The sequence below is a fragment of the Chinchilla lanigera genome, unplaced genomic scaffold, assembly GCF_000276665.1.
Source record: "Chinchilla lanigera isolate Chin_1 unplaced genomic scaffold, ChiLan1.0 scaffold00013, whole genome shotgun sequence".
Classification (NCBI taxonomy): domain Eukaryota; kingdom Metazoa; phylum Chordata; class Mammalia; order Rodentia; family Chinchillidae; genus Chinchilla; species Chinchilla lanigera.
The window spans coordinates 24,897,242-24,917,467 of NW_004955414.1; the positions used below are offsets into that span (position 1 = coordinate 24,897,242).

At 39.1% G+C, this 20,226-nt stretch overlaps 1 protein-coding gene across 1 annotated transcript in view; it reads right to left on the reverse strand.

The window, feature by feature from the left end:
• Dennd5a (DENN/MADD domain containing 5A) overlaps window positions 1-20,226 on the reverse strand; it is a 93,082-nt gene that overhangs the window by 35,292 nt on the left and 37,564 nt on the right. Inside the window, exons 2-8 of the mRNA XM_005380255.2 lie at window positions 18,111-18,182; window positions 17,254-17,363; window positions 14,626-15,283; window positions 10,357-10,544; window positions 3,364-3,681; window positions 1,614-1,829; window positions 246-480 (exon numbers count right to left, since the gene is read on the reverse strand). Of these exons, the coding sequence (XP_005380312.1) occupies window positions 246-480; window positions 1,614-1,829; window positions 3,364-3,681; window positions 10,357-10,544; window positions 14,626-15,283; window positions 17,254-17,363; window positions 18,111-18,182 (1,797 nt within the window). The remainder of the gene's footprint in view (window positions 1-245; window positions 481-1,613; window positions 1,830-3,363; window positions 3,682-10,356; window positions 10,545-14,625; window positions 15,284-17,253; window positions 17,364-18,110; window positions 18,183-20,226) is intronic.

Below are 20,226 nucleotides of genomic sequence, written 5' to 3' on the forward strand. Positions count from 1 at the left end.
AAAAAAAAAAAAAAAAAATCTCTAACCCCACTGATGATTAGGGTCTTTGTTACAGCCCCACCCCTTCCTAACAGTGTTAAAGGATGAAAAGAAGATTGTCAGGCAACAACAGCAGCAAGACAAAACAAGACAATGCAGGAACAGTAACGTGTGCAAAAGCAGACCCAGAGCAATGGGAGAAATAGAGGGACTTGTTAGTGACATAGCTCATGCAACTCAAATGCATGCCTCCAAGGAGGTCTCACCTGCTTCATCTACAGTGGTACACTTCTGGTACATGGAGGTGCGGAGAGTGGGTGTCCGAACATTCAACAGTCTGATCTTGTCTACTCGGGAATCAAATACCCGGAGTACAGGGTCTTTATCATCATCATCATGGCACATGATTTTGTTATCAATGAAAGAAGCAAACATCTGGGTCTCCAGGAATCTTGAGAGGAAGGGCAGGTAGGGCTCAGGCTGATCTGACAGAAAAGATGCCTGGTAGAATCAAAAGAAAAAAAGTCACTGATAAGGAAGAGAATGGCAGCCTTGACCAGCAAAGTAAATATGCTCAAAGGATGTGGTAGATTAACTCTTCTCTGCAGCATGAGAGATCTATATGAAAAGCAATCTACAAAATTCCTTCATTATTTTTTTTGGAGGAAAGGTCTCATTATATTGACCAGGCTGGGCTTAAATTTGCCATCTTCTTGCCTCAGCCTCCCAGAATACTAAAATTACACTCCTACACTGCCACATCCAGCTTCCTTTTTTTTTCCTTTCCAATGCTAAAGATTGAATCCAGGGCCTTGCATATTTTAGACAAGTGCTATATCACCGAAAAAGATCTCTAGTCCTTTTATTTTATTTTAAGACAGATGTTAGTAAGTTGCCCAGGCTGGCCTTCAATTTTTTATCCCTCTGCCTCAGCTTCCTGAGTAGCTAGGACTGTAGGCATGCACTACTACCAGCAACCATATACATTCACATACCTAACATACAGGAGCTTAAGACAGAAGGATCACAAGCTCAAGGCCAGCCTGGGCTACAGAGCTAGTTCAAACCCAGCCTGGACTACACAGTGAGACCCTATCTCAAAACAAACAAAAATTCATATAAATTCAAGTATCAAAACTTTCATACTGGTGTAAAGTTAGGTAACCTTCTTGGGCAACTCATCAATTCTGATGCTTGATCTACACATACACTTTTCCTTGAGAGTTCTAGCAGGGTGTGGTGGCACACATCTATAATCCCAGCACTCTAGAAGGCTGAGGCAGGAGAACTGCAAGTTCAAGCTGAGGCTGGGCAACTTAGTGAGACTCTGTTTCAAAAAAAAAAACAAAAAATGTGAAGGCCCTGGGTTCAACCCCAATACTAGCGGAGTAGAAAGTCCTTTCTCCCACTGTTGTAAGGGAGGGAAAGAAGGAGGTAGGAAAGAGGGGTCCTTTGTAAGTCATCTTACAGTAGTAACCAGAATATCTGTTCTCAAGCAACAAGAACTGTTCTCAAGCAACAAGACCATGAAACTAGTTCCAGTAATATGAAAGAAAAACTCATGTTCAGTTACTTTTTCAAGATATAACTGGAGTTCTCATTCTTCACCACCTCCCAAACCAGATTATACTCACTTTATCAAAGTTTTGCATCTGCTCCCTGTTGGTGAACCAGGATTCCTTATCCTGGCTAGGCTGAATGACAAACACTTCATAATCTGCAAACATCTGAGTAAAGCGATTTGCAAAAACTTCCCGGATCTGAATGTTTAGCTGGTAAATCCTGAGTTCTTCTTCATCACACTGAACTTTCAGATCCTTATTGCTACTGGGATCTTCACGCACTTCCAACTACAACAAAACAAAACAAAGAAGAACAACGGCTGAGAAAACAGATACTGTACCTTTTATAAAAAGAAATATACAAATAGTATCTATAATCCCAGCACTCAGAGGCTAAGGTGGAAGATCTTGAGTTTGAGGCCAATCTGGACTATATAGCAAGATCAGTCTTAAAACAAAGAAATGCAACTCTTCTCAGATTAAAAAAGAAATGTAACTTCTCTGATTTTTTTCCAGCAGTCTTTTACTTAGCAACAAGTGGTGAAAAGGTAAAAACAAAAGAGGGAAAAAGTTGGAAGAAGAAGGGCGAGAGCAAGATTCCAATGTAGAGAAAAGATAAAGAATTCCATCTGAAGGTTTTCAGCAACTCAAAGTGGAAATAGGAACACTGTAGGCAGAAAGAAATCAGCCACAAAGGAAAAAGTGTTAATTATCCCAAGGGTCAAGGAGAAAGAGGAACTCTAGCAAGTCAGTAAGTAAACAATAATGCTGGCTCTTTGTCTCCTTGATTTTGTCAGCACACCATATCACTTTCCTTATCTTTCTAAGGATTTTCCTTTAAGAAAAACAGAACTTTAAATCTTCCTAAACTTTTCTCTGCCCTTTAAGTAGCCACGGCTTTTTTAAAAAGTATCTGTTGTGTTGACTAAATAAAGCAGAAAAATAAAACGTTTCACACTTCACTAAAAGAATTCCAACAAAGTTAATATATTGACCCATTTGTTTTCATGTCATTCACAAAAATAATCTAACAGTGAGAACAGGGAGGGTAAGGAGATAGGCAAACAAGTACAGAATGCTCAGTTTTAAAGGCAGAAAACAGAAACCCAGCTGGGTGCGCTGCTGCACACCTGTGATCCCAGTACTCTGGGAAGCTGAGGCAAGAGGATCACAAATTGGAGCCCAGCCCAATTTAGCAAGGCCCTATCTCAAAATAAAAATTAAAAAAGGGCTTGGGCTATAACTCCATGTGAAAGCCCAGGGTTCAGTCCCTAGTATGAACAAATGAATGAGTGAAAAATGGGCAGAGGGAAGAAGGGAGGGAAGGAGAAAAGAAGGGAGGGGAGGAGATGGGAGGGCCAAAAACTGTACAGTACATTCCTCATTAATAGCACAGGATTACAATTCAAGAGGACCAGTTCTAGACTCAGCTCAACTATTTGCTAGGCCACTGAATCTTAGGGAGAACACAGCGGCTCTCTGAGCTATGCAGTAGTTAATACCTGCTCTATGTGCCTTGGGTTGCTATGAAACTCATAGGAAAATGGATCTGGAAAAGGTCTAAACAAAAGGATCACCATCATCATCCCTCCAAGTCGCTGTTCACACACAGAATGGCAGCAGGCTTCCTTGACATGCATGTGAGGAGCTACCCTCATTTAGACTCAAGAAGCATTTGTAAGTGTAACGTCTTCTAGAGCAGAATATTCATTCACAAATATGCTGTGCCCTGAACTGGTACTTCCTCATTCCACACCTTACCTCATCAGGACAGTACTCTAGCACAGGTCAAACTGTCACAGACTCAAGCACAGCATCTTACCTTTTCCAAGCTCACCCCAGTTCTCTTGACCAAGGCTTGGAGCCGGGCAATGGTTTCATTCTCCTTGAGGAGCTCATAGGAATGCAAAGGAGAGCCAGCAATGTTCCCATTCCTCTTGTCAGAGACGAGCTCAGAGGCCCGGAGCCTCTTCAGCTTGGAGGCACTCTCACTGCAGTGAAGGTTTCCTTCAGGGGGAATGCCAAATGCCATGAGAATCTCAGAGACTTCCTGGACAAATTCCAATTTGTTGGGAAACTGAGGCAGATCCTCTGGCAGCTCAATGAAGTGGTTGTCAACGTCCACAAAGCAGAGGTTAGCCTGGAAATCAAAACAGGATGAAGAGCACACACAACTCCCGGACATCAAGCAAGAAGGATACTGAACATGAGAGGTACAGAAAAACCCCTGAAATGGGCACATGTGAGAAATCTGAGGCTCAAAAATGAGACAGACCTGTGTTCTAATCCTTCCCTGCTACTTTCTAGTCATGTGACCTTAGGAAAGACTTCCTCACCAATAAATTAGCGATAAAGGTTTGGATATCATAATACCTAACACAAGTCTTACGTACAGTAAATGCTTATTAAGTGTTTGAAACATACATGAATTTCATAGTCGGTGGAAAGACCATTACAAGTGACAGAAAATGTAGGTTCCATGAGGGAAAGGAGAAAAGAAAGAAAGAGGGAAGGGAAAAAATAGATAGATAGATAGATATGTATATACAAAGATAGCTGGGATAACTGTACTGCTGGTGTCTGGTGGTTTACTGAAAGGAACAGTTAACGCTTAAATTTTTTTCTCTTGACCAATTTTTTATGCTTATATCTGGTAATCTGAACAACTAATTTAAAGACAACAATATGCAATATAACATCCATTGATGAATTCCTACCACCTTGTTTCGTGAAGCTCTGTATTGTTTCTAATTTTTTAATTACTTTTTATTCTCTTTAATGGTTTGACCAATCTTGCACTCATATCTGGTAATCTGAGCAACTTTGTTGTAGATAACAATATAACAATTTTGCTGTTAATTCTTATCTGTTTTGAAATCTTGTATCATTTTTATTGTTTTGTGTTGCTTTGTTTTTGTCTCTGTTATTTTTTTCTTTAAAACAAAAAAAAAGAAACTGCAGCTTTCAGTTTTGACTCTGTCACTATCTTCCCATATGATGCTGAGCATACTAAGTGTATTAGCCCTTTCTGAGTCTCAGTGCTGATTTGCAGGCTGATCTAGGATTGCTTCTGAGAAGATGCAGAGAAAGCACTCTCCACTCTCACACAATGCTGAGTTGGGTATCTGAATTAACAAAGAAGGACTCGGCAGTTTCTAACTATACACTAATTAACTTCAAATACATAAAAGTACGTTCAATTTCAATTGAACCAAGGAAGGCACATAAAACATTTTCACTTAAATTTTCATCCCGTTGGATTGGCAAAGATTTTAAAAATGTACAATGCCCAATGCTGACAAAGTTACTAAAAACCAAACACTTCGTACATTGTTGGGGGAAGCTGTTCATTTTTTTTTCTTGTTAGTACATGTTTGCAGTTCATGCAGTTTACAGTCATCTTGGGGAGGGGTTACATGAACATACCACAGCTTGTTCTTTTTTTTTTTTAAATCCCCTTCCCTCCCTTCTCCCTCTAACTCCACAATTCCGTATTTTATTCTTGTTGATATTATTAATCTTATATGCTATGGCATATAATGTTTACATTCACTGAGGTTATCAGGTTCCTGTACATGCATATCTTTATTTTACTTATTTCTCATTCCCCTCCTCCGCATCCCTTGCTCCTTTCCCTTGAACCTCTTTCCTACTGTAAGGGATCCTACACACTGTTATTAGGAATTTAAACAGACAATTTTCTGGGGATAATCTTAAAGACTGTTTTCTTCAGGTCCAACCCCAAAACTGGAACATTACCACTACTTTTATCTCCCTGTATATTCTTACCTAATCCTGTTCCCCGTCTGACACATTTCTCCTCACAGTAAAATCACTACTCTGAATGCTGAACATACTTATTATTTTTTGCTTTTTTTTTTGAGCTGGGGCTCAAACCTAGGGCTTTGGGTACACTAAGTCTTTTATGGCTACACCCTATCTCACCTTTTGTTTTTAATTCATAACATATATATGTGTGCCATTAAAGTTTTGCATTTTTAAAATTTTCTATGAGGTTTTTATTTTGGGAATACCCTAGGAATGGAACCCCTGTGTTATATGGTATACAAAATGCTCACTTTATAACATATTGCCTAGCCATGTTCCACTGTAGTAGCAACAACTTACACTTAGAATAGCAAGCCAATGTGATCTACTGACTCAAATTCCTTCCATGGAATCCTGGGACTTCCAAAACTTGCTATCACCATACTTCTGAAATTTTGCCAATAAAATGAGCATAAAATGGTACTCTGGATGGTGCATCTGATTTACACACCCGTAACTACTAGTGAAAACTTAAAATGTGCATTTTAGGGGACAATGCCTGTTCCTACTTTATGCTACTTTCCTACTGGGTCATTTATTACCTTCTTACTGACTTGTAGGAGTTCTTTACATTTCTATTTTCTTGATGCTAACTCTTTGTAGTGTATATGCTATATATATTTTCTCTTCATTTTTATTTTTAAGGTATCTTTTTCCTAATTTAGAAAATCAAATTTATCAGTCTTTTTATTTTATGGACAGTGTTTTCAGTATATTGTTTAAAAATCTTTATGCACATGTCAGGAAGGTATTAATACTTTCTTAAGCAGGATTTAAATGTGCTTCTGACATTTAATTTTTAATTTGTCTAAACCTGATTTTATTGTAACATGAGGTACAAATTCCTTTACTTTTTCCCCCATGAATAAGCAGTTTTTCTAGCTTCATTATTAAGTAGCCCCTCCTCTAGCATGATACCTCTGCTGTACCTCAAAATGCTCTTCCACTGATCAATCTGTTTATCCCTAAGCCAATTAGGTCTTACATTCTGAAAGTGGAGGTGGGGAGGTAACACGCTAAGCCCAGTTTAATATAGCTACTCCATAAACTTTTGATCTATTAAAACCACATGTTTCAAGAGGTCTCGCATGTGAACACTTGCTGACTGTATAAATTACTGTCTATCAACCAATAACTAAAAATGAAAGCCTTCTCATCTCAAAAACTCAAAGAATAAAAGAATTGTCAAGCCATCAAGAAAAGATACTAAAAATACAATTAACTCATTCATCTTGTCATGAAACACTTGCCTTATAGACCCTGTCCATACAGCTAATAGAACATGGTACTGTGACTCACTAGGGACACACAAAATAGTAATTTATACCCTTGGTCCTCTTCTCTTTAAAACCAGTTTTTCTAATAGGAAACATAGAGGCAGCCAAAAACAAAATCCATTCAACAAGGCACGGCTGGCTTTTCTCCCCTTGCTGTAAGCCAAATTTTGTGTCTGTAAAGAATTTTATAAACCCCGTATTCTGTGCTCATACTGGTGGACACCACTGGTAGGAGTCGCTGAAGAGAGAAAGCAGCTCAGGCACATTTCAGAGAAGGGCTTTATTAAGGTAAAATAGGAGCTTCTAAGTAGATACCAGTAGTCATTCTTTGCAAAACTGGGCTGAAGAAGGGAGGACTAAGCACACAAAGTGAAAAAGTCTGTTCAGTTTCTAGGCACATACAGTAACCTCACACTGTTTCCTCCCAGCACACAGAGGGACCCGGCAAACAGAAACAACTTACAACCTACCAGGCTCTCCTCTCCTTAGCTGAGAAGGAACTCTCCACAGTTCATCTACTAGACAGCAACTCTGAGCCCTGCCCAGTTGAAGGGCCAATAAATGTTTACTACCTAAAAAACATGTGACTGTTTGCTCATTCCTTTACCAGCTCCTACGTAACACCTTTGGGGAGAAGCAGCATATGGAAAAGATGCTGGATTCCAGGTGATCATTTTCCCCGTTAACCTCCTGTCTTATGGGGGCGGGCATGGGATTCCCAATCCTGAGTTCCTAACAACAAATCACAGCCAGCTCCACTCATACACACACCCCCCCCACTCTCACCTGTCTATGCTCATGTTATTCAAGGCAGGGGAGCTCAACACATACATTACTAGAGGGAAACTATCAAAAGAATCTGAAAGGCAAGGACCAGAGGGAGGGTCAGTTTAAGACAGAAAGAAAGTGACAACTTCCCCTTTAATATCTCTGCTTACTTTCCTGGGTGAAATGCCTCCTTCCTGGAATCAGACAATGAAGCCCCAAAGAGAAGCACAAGACAAAGGACAACTTACAAAGGCAGCCCAACACTTTCACTTGCTCAGGGCCAGCTGAGCTCATGTGTTGGTGTAAAGAAGGACAAAGGGCTTTTTACAGATTTCTGATGTCCAAAGATAGGCAGCAACTGATGAATCCTGATGCAGGGGACTAGGAAATGTACACTTTCTGTCCTTCTGGAGAAAAGTCCCTTTTATAAACCAAGCTTGCCCCACCTCACTACCTTCATAATCCCTCCGTGTACAGGCCACAGTGAATGCCCCTAGTTCTGCCTCAAAGCTTCTAACAGAATTTAAAGATGTCCACCAGCTGGACACGGTGGGACACACCTGTAATCTCAGCACTCAGGAGGCTGAGACAGAAAGATTGCTGTGAGTTTGAGGCCAACCTGAGCTACGAAATGATTTCAAGGCCAGCCAAAGTCTGTCTCAAAAAAGACCAAAAAAAAAAAAGATGTCCACCAAAACACTGAAACTGGTAACCTCTGGGTAATAAACTGTGAATTAATTTTCACTGTTGGACTTTACTATAAACATGTATCATTTCTGAGATACCCAAAATTGTGTTTCAAATATATCGTCTCTCTCCATTCATTATGTGTACCCTCAAGGCACTTCCTCCCTTTAGAAACCCAATTTTTCCACAGGTTCTATACAAATTCAGATACTCCAGAAGTTATATGCTAATAACCAAAGTAGAAGGTATTCACTACGTAACTTCCCTCACAAATGTATGATCTCCAGACAGAAGGTCTGGGCAAAGTGGGGCTCCAGGACTCTAGAACTGCTTAGGAGCCACAGGCTGGTCTTCCTCAGTCCCACTGTCACCACTCCCTCCCAGCAGACCACAGCAAGAGGCCAGACGCTGGGGTGCAGAGGCTGCAGCAGTGATGGGGATGCACCAAAAACAGGCTCTAAGACTTCAGAATGGAGAGGATTTGGGGCCCCAACCCATACTTTCTCAAACAGTCCCGTTAGGAGAAGTGCTGATCTCCCAGCAGTCTTCCACACATTCACATACTTCAGCACACAGGGAATGATGCTGAAAGATCCTGCAGGGAACAGAATTTGCCCTGAGTATACAACAAGCTGATGCCAAAGATGAAAACAAAACTGAAAAATCTGGCTTCTTGCTTAGTGACCTACTTATCAGATGACGCCTGCAGCATGCCTCTTTGGACTTCTGCCCTCAATCGTTTCTTCTTATTATTCTGATTTAGGACATTGTAACTAAAAGTAGGTATCAATATTAAATATACATTTGCTTAATGCCAAAAGCTCCTTTTTGACAATCTTTGACATCTATTCTTCATGCACATTTATGTATACAGCACCAAGTACCCAAAAAATGTAGTATCACCGAAAGATGCACCATCATTTAAATTTTTTTCCTTTAAACTGCCCTCGAAGAACACAAAACTCTTCCGAGTCAGAGAAGGAAAAGGAGAGGAAATGGAGGAAGCTCACAGAAAGACTTGTTGATTTTGAAACCAAAGGAAAGGTGGGGGGAGCAATGGAAGGCATTTGACTATAAGTATCACAGATACGGTCTAATTATCAGGGACATTCATCAGGGATGCTGCCCGGACATGCCAGTGACATAACTGCTGCTCAGATTCAGTTCCATAAAAATGCCCTCTTCTACTCATACCCTCCAGTTACATACAAAAATAGGTCTCCAGGAAAGTTTTCAGAGCAGCTTCAAGATGTACCTCAGTGGTAGAGCACTTGCATAGCATAGGCAAGGCCCTTAGTTAAATCTCCAGCACTAGGGGAAACGGTAGAGAGAAGAAATAAGAGCCACCCTACACCAGTACTCCAAAGACTTCTTAGCACTTTCTAACAAATAACTAAGAATTGTAGCAAAGTGCTTCCCTCCATGACTAGTTCTATTGGTAAGTCTAAGAAAATGAAAAGTAAAACAATCTTTTTTCCTTTTCTGTAGTGCTGGGGATCAAACCCAAACCTTCCTTATCCATACTAGGAAAGTCCCCATCACTGAGTCACACTCTCAGTGCCGAAAGTATCTTATTTCTAAGGATGTTTTCAATTTATTTTAGAATGTAGGAAATAAATAAATACTTTTTATCAATTCTTTTGGTATCTGAAATAAGAGGAAGAATAAGCCACAGGGAGAGAGGAAAAGAATTTCCTCCAGGCTTTCTTTATCTTGAATTAGGAAAGTTTCAAAACTGGCTCAGGACCACAAGAATCACTATAATCAGGTCAACTTCTTCAGATCAACTGTGACCTATAGAAGAAAACTACTGACTAATATATGTCTGACTACTAAGGTAGTAATTCAGTTACATTATGCGGGATGTCAAGTAATAGGAGGTAAAAGGTGTTAGAAGTAAAATATAAGTTAACACATGATAATAATTGAGGTTGGCTGCTGAGAACAAGGATTCATTACGCTATCCTTTTGGTGTAAGTTTTACATAATAAAATACTTTTCTAATAAATCTCTTTAAAAGTTTGTAAAATACCATGTTTGAAAAATGTGTGTGAAAAAGGAAACTCATAAACAAAATAGATTATAAGGTATACAGCTGATAAAGATGTGTCTCTAGAATGATATATGACTGTATGTTTTTTCATGTATCCCAAAATAAAAGAAAATAAACTTGGTGACATCATTCTGGGCTCATTCCAAAGCCCGTCTCCCCAGTCCTGGATTAAGGTCGGACACACCAACTCTCGGGCTCTCACCTCTTGAGGCAGCTCCAGCTTTGACCGGTCATCCAGTCCATTGGAATGCAAGCCCATCAGGTAGGGAACAGGCGCATCTAAGAAATGCAGAAGAGAAGCCGGGAGAATAGGGACATAGACATGCTGCCACTGGAAAGGAAACATGAGCGCTGTAATCGTCTCTGCCACGGTCATCAGTCTCTGGTAATCTAGGTCAAAAACAAAAGGTAGATATATAAACCACATAAAAAATGAGGCACTAATTTCTCAAATAATAAGTTAAAGATTGCAATGCAATTTCACTTTTCATTTCAGAAGAATTAGAATAAATCTGAGTGGAGATAGGTCCAGTGGGCTCCTCTGTGGGTATTAGAGTGACAACTCAAAGAATGTGGTGGACCACAAGTTGAAATATATCCCCCCACAATTGGGTCCAACTAGTACTAAAGTTTAATTTGGAACTACGACAGAAACAATAAATAGTACTTTGCTTCAGATACTGCCTCAGAATATGTTAGGTAGATTCTCTTAAGTGGAAAGGGGGAGGGGGACCAGAACAATAGTAAAAGGAAGACTGTCTGCATCCTGCCTCAGCAGGGAAGGCACTCAGATACTTCTGCACAGTAATAAAGCTTTGAGAGCTACCTACCACCTTGTTTCTGATTAATCAAAGAGCATGACCTGTAAGTAACTTTTTATTAGTGTGATAAAGATACACATTTGATTATCAACCTTGGTTCCTGCCATAGCTCCTAAAAACCCTGGAATATTTTGTGTGCTAATGAATGGCTTGTGCCTAGAGTCCCTGGATGGCTTCAGTATAGGTGGTGGTCACCAAAAAAGCCAAGGCCTCATCAGAAGGTTGGGACTTTCAGCCCCAACAGAACCCAGAAAAAGGGGAGGGGTTGGAGATGGAGTGAATCAACAATGCACAAAGATTTCATCAACAGGCCCGTATAGTACTGAAGCCTCCATGAAAAATCCTTAAGTGACAGGGTTCGAAGAGATTCTGGGCCAGTGAATACAATGAGGTCTCATTTTTGCTGAGTTTTTTTCTTTTATTTTTTGAGTCAGGGTCTTGGTATGTAGTCCAGGCTGGCCTCAAACTTAGGGTAATCCTCCTGTTTCAGCCTCCTGAGTGCTAGGATTATAGGCATGCACCACCAGGCTCGGCTACAATGAGGTCTTTTAAACCAGAAGCTGTAAAGTGAAGCTTCAGGAACCACATCCACACAACAGATGCTTCTTATTTGGCCTGCAGTATTTAGCTAGAACATGGCTGTGAACATTTTAAAATCTCAGAACTCATGTAAAAATGTCTGGCAGGTCCTCATTAAAAAAATAAATAAATAAATGGAACTGAATAAGGTTAGGCCAGCATCCCCACTAGCAATTAAATGTAATTAACTAGTGGCTGTCCACTGCAGACAGGGTATATATTCTTCAATTCAACATAGTTTTCATTACTTCATTTTCAAACTAGATCCAAAACCCCAATCATTTCCTGCTACTTCGTGGTTACACCCTTAGTCCTAGCCAGTATCATCTCTCACCTGGATTATCACAATGGCCTCTTAACTACAGATTCTTTCCTTTCCTCCACTCCCCTTCAGGGATATAGTCTTTAGGCAGTGACTGGAGGGTGCTGTTACAAGTATCAGTCATTCATTTAAAAAACATTTACTGAGTCACGGTTCTACGCTTACAACACATTAATAAGCAAAAGGCAAAAGCCCTGGCATTGTGCAGGCTAAATGTCACTATTTTGCTCATGGACCAAATCTGGTACAATTTGACAATATCAAAATAAGCATCACAGTAATGAATTATAACCTACTACACAAAATAAAATCTATGATTCCAGAGAATGATAAATATACAAGAACAAATGAAATGCTCTTCCTTACACAGAACGCCCATTTGTTAATACAGTTACAAAATCACCATTTTTCAACCATCACTGAAATTAGTGATTCAGACCAGAATCATAAGTAGATGTTAAAACTATTAGGTAAAACCTTGCAAGAGAAATTGGATGCAAAATATCTCCTCCACAAATTACTTTTAATTACAGGGAGAAATGATAACTTTCTTAACTAAATGATATCATCAAATTAATAGTGCCAAAACCGGGGGGGAATGACAGTATGTGCCTCCTGTAGTATGTATCAACATTTCATGCCTCCTGATTTGCTGAGAAAACCACATCACTTTTGTCACATTCCTGCAAAAATCTGTAACCTGAACCCAATCTTGACGAAACACCAGACAAACCCAAATTAAGAGAAATTCCATAAGATAACTTGCTGGTACTATTCAAAAATCTCAACATTAAGAATAAAAAATAAAGGCAGAGAAATGGACAACTAAACACAATGTATGCTACTAAACTAGATCCTAGGTCAGAAATAAAATAATTATCATAATATATTGTTGGACAATGTTAAACTTCCTAAATTTAATAATCATGTAATTACATAAAGGAATGCTCTTGTTCTTAGGAAATAAAGGTTTAATCATTTAGGAGTCAAGGGACACGGTGTCTGTAATAAACTCTCAACAACTGAATTATGTTCACACACATATATAGGGATAAAGCAAATGTGGCAAGATGTTAACATTTAGTGAATTTGTGAGAGTGTATAAAAAAGTTCTGCAAACATTCATATCTAAATAAAAGGTCAAAAAATTAAAATCGTTGATGGCTATGTATCTCAGTGTGAAAGCACAGTCCTTACAATAGCCTACAGCACTCTATGTGATCTAGCCTCCTATGATGTCTCTAAGGCCGTCTCCTACTTCACTCCTTCTCATTCACTCCATTCTATCCACCCAGTTTCCTTTTTTTGCTTCCTTGCTTTCCTTTGAGATAGGGTGTCACTATACAGTTCAGACTGGCCTTGAACTCAAAGTAATGCTCAAAGTAATGCCTGTCTCAGCCGCCTGAGTGCTGGGATTATAGGGATACAGCTCCATGCCTCTTCACAGTTCCTAAACACAGGAAACACACTCTTGTCTTAGACCCCTAATATTTCCTGTGCCCGCCAAATAAATATTTTTTCCTACAGATTAACAAGTCACTCAAAGAGGCCTAACCTAATCACCCTGTTAAAAATTGCAAGGTCTTTCCCCCAAAAACTATCTTTTCCCCATTTTACTTTTCTTCATAGACCTCATTAACTACCTCCCAAAGGCTATACTTTCAGGGATCATTGCTATCGTATGTTACTAGAGAAGTTTCTCTGATGGTGTAGAGTAACTACCTTCCATACTGTATATTTGATTTATTTGTTTAAATATACCTCTTTTCCAAATAGCATGTAAGTTCCAATACAGAAACAATTTCTCAGCCAGGCATGGTAGCACACACCTGTAATCCCAGCATTTTGGGAGGCTGAGGCAGGAGGATCGCTGCAAGTTTGAGACCAGCATGGGCTACAAATTGAGCTCAAGGCCAGTCTGAACTGCATAGCAAGAACCTGTCTCAAACAGACAGACAGACAGACAGACAGACAGACACAAAGAAAGAAAGAAAGAAAGAAAGAAAGAAAGAAAGAAAGAAAGAAAGAATGAATCTCTCTATGCTTTGTCCACCACTGTATTTCCCACCCTCAAAACAATGCTTGGCTCACAGTGACCTCTCAATAATATGTACTAAATAAGGGAATTTTACGCTATTTATCTGGCTCATCTAGTAAGCATTGTTTCCTTCTGCCCTACTTACTAATTTGTCCAAAACTGCTGCTCACATTCAACTTCTCATTTTTCAGATGAACAACAACAGAAAAGAATTAACTCTCAAATATACTTCTTCATAGTTTCCTATATAAGATGATCAACCTTTGTGAATCTTTGATTTAACTGTCAGACTGAGGAAGGAACAGAAGCAACTGTGAAGAATAACAGAAGTGAACTGATGGAACACCACTTCTAGGGACCATCACCTCCAAACCCCCCTTCCAGCTGCAATCAGAAGGGATGTGAGAAGGCAGGGTTCCCCTCCCAAACTGGAGAAGGCCATAATAAGAGCCGATCAGAAACGTGAGGCCTCTCATGTTCCATCAACTTGCTAAGCCCCACCTACCTGCAAAAGTTCTGGGTTTTGCTCAACTTATAAAAGCCTTTGCCAAGTGTTGTGGCGCAACCCTGTAATCCCAGCACTCAGGAGGCTGGGGCAGGAGGATCGCTGCAAGTTCGAGACTAGCCTAGGTTACAAAGTGAGCTCAAGGCCCGCCTGAACTGCACAGTGAGATCTTATCAGGCAAAGAGATCTAGTAAGCACTGACTTACGCTGTGAGTAGAGCAAGATCTGAAACTCCAGAAGGGCACAAGTGAAAAGCTGAAACACGTTCTCCACGCCAAGCAGTTCAAAGACTTCTCTGACAGGAAAGTCAAATAGCGGAAGCTCATTGGTACTTGGTCTCTGGCAGATTATTGGCCCATAGACCCCAGAAAACTTCAAGGACCGACCAGGTGGTGGAAGTGGCACCTCGTAAAGTACATTGTATATGTAGCTCTCAAGGGGTAGAGGTGGGGGCTGAGGTGAAGTGACAGCCTGGTGGAGCTGCTCCAACACACTCCGACAAGCCTTCATGAAGGACATGGGTGTGATGAGGCAGATGCACTTAGAGACGTACAGAGTGTCCCGGCTGATGTCATATGAGTTGAAGCGCTGCAGCTTGGTCCCAGGTGTGCCTTCACCATCTTCCATGCCACTCTGGTCCCGGCCATCAGTAAGGGGGGCATGAAGGACATCATATTCAGCATTGTGCATGTGGTAGAGGGTCTGCATTGCACTGCAGATCTGCTTACTAGTCACCTCTTCATAAAATGTGAGAGCAAACCCAAATGTCCGAGAGCCATCCTCTCTTGTGATAATAAAGGCATGGAACTGGGGCTCCCTAGGATCAGCCTGGGTCTTGAATGCCAGCCCTTTGGGCATGCATAGCTGCAAAAAACAAGGCAACAAGTAGTGAGAACATTCACTACTGATCCTCTCCAGAACATATTTCTTATCTACTTACCTATCTACCTAACTAACGCCTGTTGTGCTGGATACACTATGTATCTTTCTGCTCTAAAGCTCTCCCTTCCTACTGCATGACACACAAGTAAATAAAATTAAAATATAGTCATTAGGACGATATAGAAGTATCTACAAAGTATAACGGAAACAATGAACAGACAGCTCAACCTAGGAATGACAGAAAAAGCTTCAGAAATTAGGTTATTCTAGAACTCATCCGGTAAACAAGGGAAATAAGAGCATTTCAGAAACAGGAAGAAAATGTAAAGATATAAAAGTAAAAGAAAGCTTGGAGAATTTAGGAAATGATAGCATGGTTAGGCACGGCAACATGATAGAGAGTAAGATACATATTAGAAGATGTTAGAAATATATCTGAAAACCAGATAGATGAAACTTCATACCTAAAAGTAAAATAAATCTGCATAAAGCTTAAGACTCTATCAGCTCACAAAATTCTGTCATCAATAAAATCTCTTCACATCAAAAAGGGCACTTATTTCATATAAACCATGGATGGCATAATCAGGATAAAGATTTTTTTTTTACTTTAACTCAAGTGAATTATATAAAGAAACTGGATAATTAATCAAACTGACCTCAATCAATCAAACCCCATTTTCCAGTTTTACATGAACCTAGCTGTACAAATGAAATACCAATAGCCTGGATTAACAAATGCTAGGGCCTACATTATATTACATTCATTAGCCTTGAACTCAATTTCCCAAAGCCTACGGTGTTTCCAGCATGACGTATATAAAAATGAAATAAGAAATGGTCAAAAAACTTGAAGTTAGCCAGGTGTGGTGGTGCATGCCTGTAATCCCAGCACTCAGGAAGCCAAGGCAGGAGGACTGCTGTGAATTCGAGGTTACCCTGCACTACATAGTGAAACCCTATCTCAAGAAAAACGAACTAAAAAAAACCTTTAAAATCCTCAAAGACTCTGTTTCCTCACATCTGTAAAATGAAAATACAATTTTCACTGCCCACTTTAGAGGGTTACTGTATACCTCAAACAAGATCATCCTTTAAAAACTATAGGATGCTACTGAAAATGTAATGGAGACAGTAAAAAGATATGTTTAAAAATGGGTTGGCAACTGCAAAGACCATGGTCAAACTCCAGCTTGACCTTTTTTTTTTTTTTTTTGAGACAGGGCCCTGCTATGTTATCCAGGCTGGACTTCAACCTGCTGTCCCGTGCCTCAGGCTCCCAAGTGCTACAATTACAGGTCTGCACACTTAGCCCTGTCTGACCACTTACTAGCCATATGGTCTTAACACATTACTTACCCTCTCTAGATCTTAGTTTCCTAAGATCTAGTTTCCTCTAGATCTAGCTTCCTAAGATCTAAACAAACATGTACAAATGTATGTTTGTGTTTACTTAATATTACCTACATAAGGAATATTGTAAGGACTAGATGAATTAATCCATGTAAAATGCTTGTTAGTATCTTTCATAAGGTAAAACATTCAATACGGGTTAGCTTATTTAGAGTAGCATTCTTCTACATAAGATTTAAAATGATGTCCTATCCAAAATTATGATGAAAAGACCCATTTCCAAAATATTACTCAGAAATATGTAATGCAGAATGAGAGAAAACTACTTTAAACTTCATCATGTAATCTCAATGCAATAATCAATCAATTCACTGATTTAATGCTATTGTCTGACATAACAGAAACACATTATGACTTTTAGTGTATAGGATACTTTATGAATATCTGATATATTGACCAAAATGCAGAATAATGAACAAATGCATTACAATCCCTTCTTCAAAAGTCACTGCTACTTGGTGAGGGCACTGCTGTCATAAGCTAGACTCTTAGTCTTACTATAAATTACTAAAATTATCTTGCAGCTAACAAATACTAACCATTCCCACTGCATCTTGGTCAAATGGATTCCATTCTACATTCTCAGGATATCGGGCAAGGACCTTAGACTTGAATGTTCGCCTCAATGGTGTCTGCTCAAAATTTTCTCCTGTAAAAGAATGAAGCAAATCATCTCTACAAAGTCCATTTAAATCATAAGATTATAAACATCTGAGCTTGGCAGTCCAGCAAGGTACAGAAATGAAGTCAGGAGGGTTAGTATGCCAACCATCTAAGAACAGGAAAGTATTAAAGTTATTAAGTCATTAAAGAAGCTGAAAAAGTGTAGCATGGTTAATAGTGCACACAACTACTTGTCTTTACTTTTCTTCAAAATGAAATTATTACTACAATCCCAATTGTTAATTTACTTGAAAGAGATGGACAAAAAGCCCAAGAAATAATAAAAGATTGTATCCATCCTTTTTTCTCTTGAAAGTCATACTTTATTTAAAATCAACTGAAGACATCATAGAAGCATAATATTTTAAATTAAAAGTAAACTATACATTTTTATGATCACTGAAAAAATACAGAGACTAAAATATACAAGAACATCAATAAAGCAAATTTCAAAATAAATCTAGTTAGCTATTTTGTCAGTTCAGAATCATTTGAAATTTCTAGAATTCTCTTTTGTTTCTCCCTTCCTCCTTCTAAAAACAGTGTACTGAAGTAAAAACATTAAAGTAAGGAGCGGAAGAACCAAAGAACCCACCACCTAGAGGGATACAAATCTGAAAAAATCTACTGGCACAAGAAGGTTAGAAGGTTAAAGGGTACAAAATACCACTGGGGAGACATGTTAAGAGACACTAGAAAGCTTTGGGTGTTCTCAATTTTGTTTTGTTTTTACCTTCAGTCGTACTTGAAATGAAAGGGCTGGCACCATCCCTGGCTTTAGAAGCCTGAATGTACTGGCATAATGCTATACGATAAATGAAATAACAGAATATTACAATAAAGCAGTGTTATTTAAACTTTTTGACCATGACTCCAGTATAAAACATATCTTACATCATAAAGCAATGACCACATACATGTATAATAATATAAATATATAAATTTATATATAAATATATTAATATATAAATATACTATTAATATATAATATACAAATTTACCTAAAGCAAAAATTTCATAAAACAATATTTACCCTTACCATGTGATACCCTCTCACATATGCTTCACTATATTACTAAAACAAAAAATGGTGATTGCAACCCACTAATGGTAGTGATTCAGTTGGAAAAACATTACAATAAGGTACAATAAAGAGCTCAAATAATACCTAATTATTAAAAAGTAATTAGTTTTATTCAAAAGCAGACCTTTTCCTAAGGATTAGGTAGTGGTAGACAAATGGATTAGGTAGTGGTAGACAAAAGCACCAAAACAGCTCAAAAAAATAAGTTTAGTAGGTAGGCGTCATGGAAAAATACATGAAAAACATGGTCAAGGACAAGTCAATTGAATTCTATGCACATTTACTGGAGAATCACATTATGTAAGGGACCCAGGTACTAGGGGGAGGGGTAGAGATGAACTAGATAAAGAACCTACCCTCAAGGATCTTACTGTCAAGTGCACAGGAAAAAAGCCACACAAACACCAATTTAACAGGGAGGTTATTATCTTCCGTATCTTCACCCTTGTGGTCTAACCATTCAGAGGACACTTGCACAGGATCCTGTTTGTGTGCTGTAGCTCACAGTAGAAATTCTGTACCAAATGTAGTTTTTCTGAGATGCCTGGCACTCAAAAGAGCTGATGATTATTAAGGAAGACACATACTTCACCATCACAGGATGAGATGGACCTAAAATCAGAGAGTGCCTCACCCTAAATTGTCTCATCCCAGAAGCACCTTATAAATTTCTTAAAACGAAGAGTTTATTATAATTCTAAGGTACCTGTTCCAAATATCAACAATAATTCCAGTCAAAGTTATTCCTTTTATAACTAAAATTTCTCCAATTACTCTGAGGTTTTATCTACCCTTAGAAGAAGCCCATTTATTAATCATTTTCGATTTCTGACAAGACCCAACCTTTGTTAGTAAAGCAAGTATCACATTTTTAATTCCTCTCATTTCCAGATCCTTTCTTCCAAACTGATTCTTGTGAAACTTCTTTTAAAGCATATTTCACCTCTGAAAAATACATCTGGTAATCTTCACTCAGCAAGACCAGAAAATCAGCAGGCAGCTGGTAACAGCTACAGCAGCAAAGGCCTATGACTTACACTGAGCCAGGCTCACTGCTTTCAGTAGCAACTGCTTATAGCCCACCCACGGCAAGCCTGTGCTTAACCACACAAAGTAATTCAGCAGCAAGCAGCTCACACAATGATCTTCTCTACAGTCTGAAATTCTCAAAGTATTTTCAAACCACTTTCAGTTCTGAGAGAAGATAACTTTCTTCCTCCTAAGCTTCTTCACTTTTAGTTGTCACCTTGCTCAATTCTTCCTAATTGGGCCAGAAAATCCCCTCAGGAAAAATACCTGAACATACACAGGAATCCAGGCAGCTACCAATGTCCTATATGAAAGCTTTTTAGGATATTTTTCTAAGATGATTATGAGTTGCCCTCTAAGACATGATGAGCAATCAGATAATGGAATAAGGAACTATGTAAGGGGACCACGTGAACAGCCAGTGAGATAAGTGTGTAGTCAGAGGGTGTGGTGGCACATGTCTCTAATCCCAGAACTCAGAGGGCTGAGGGAAGAGGATCACTGCAAATTTTTGGCCAGCCTTGGCCACATAAGTGAATCCAAGGCCAGCCTGAACTATACAGTGATACCCTGCCTCAAAAACAAACAAAACCAAAACAATAAACAAGCTGAGGGAAGGAAGTCTTGTGAAAGAATTGGGTTCTGGTGTGTTACCAGGTGTCAACCTTTGACAGAAGTCCTGCGAATTAAGACTGGACCAACAGCAGCAGCACAGTACTACCACTGCAAGGAGAAA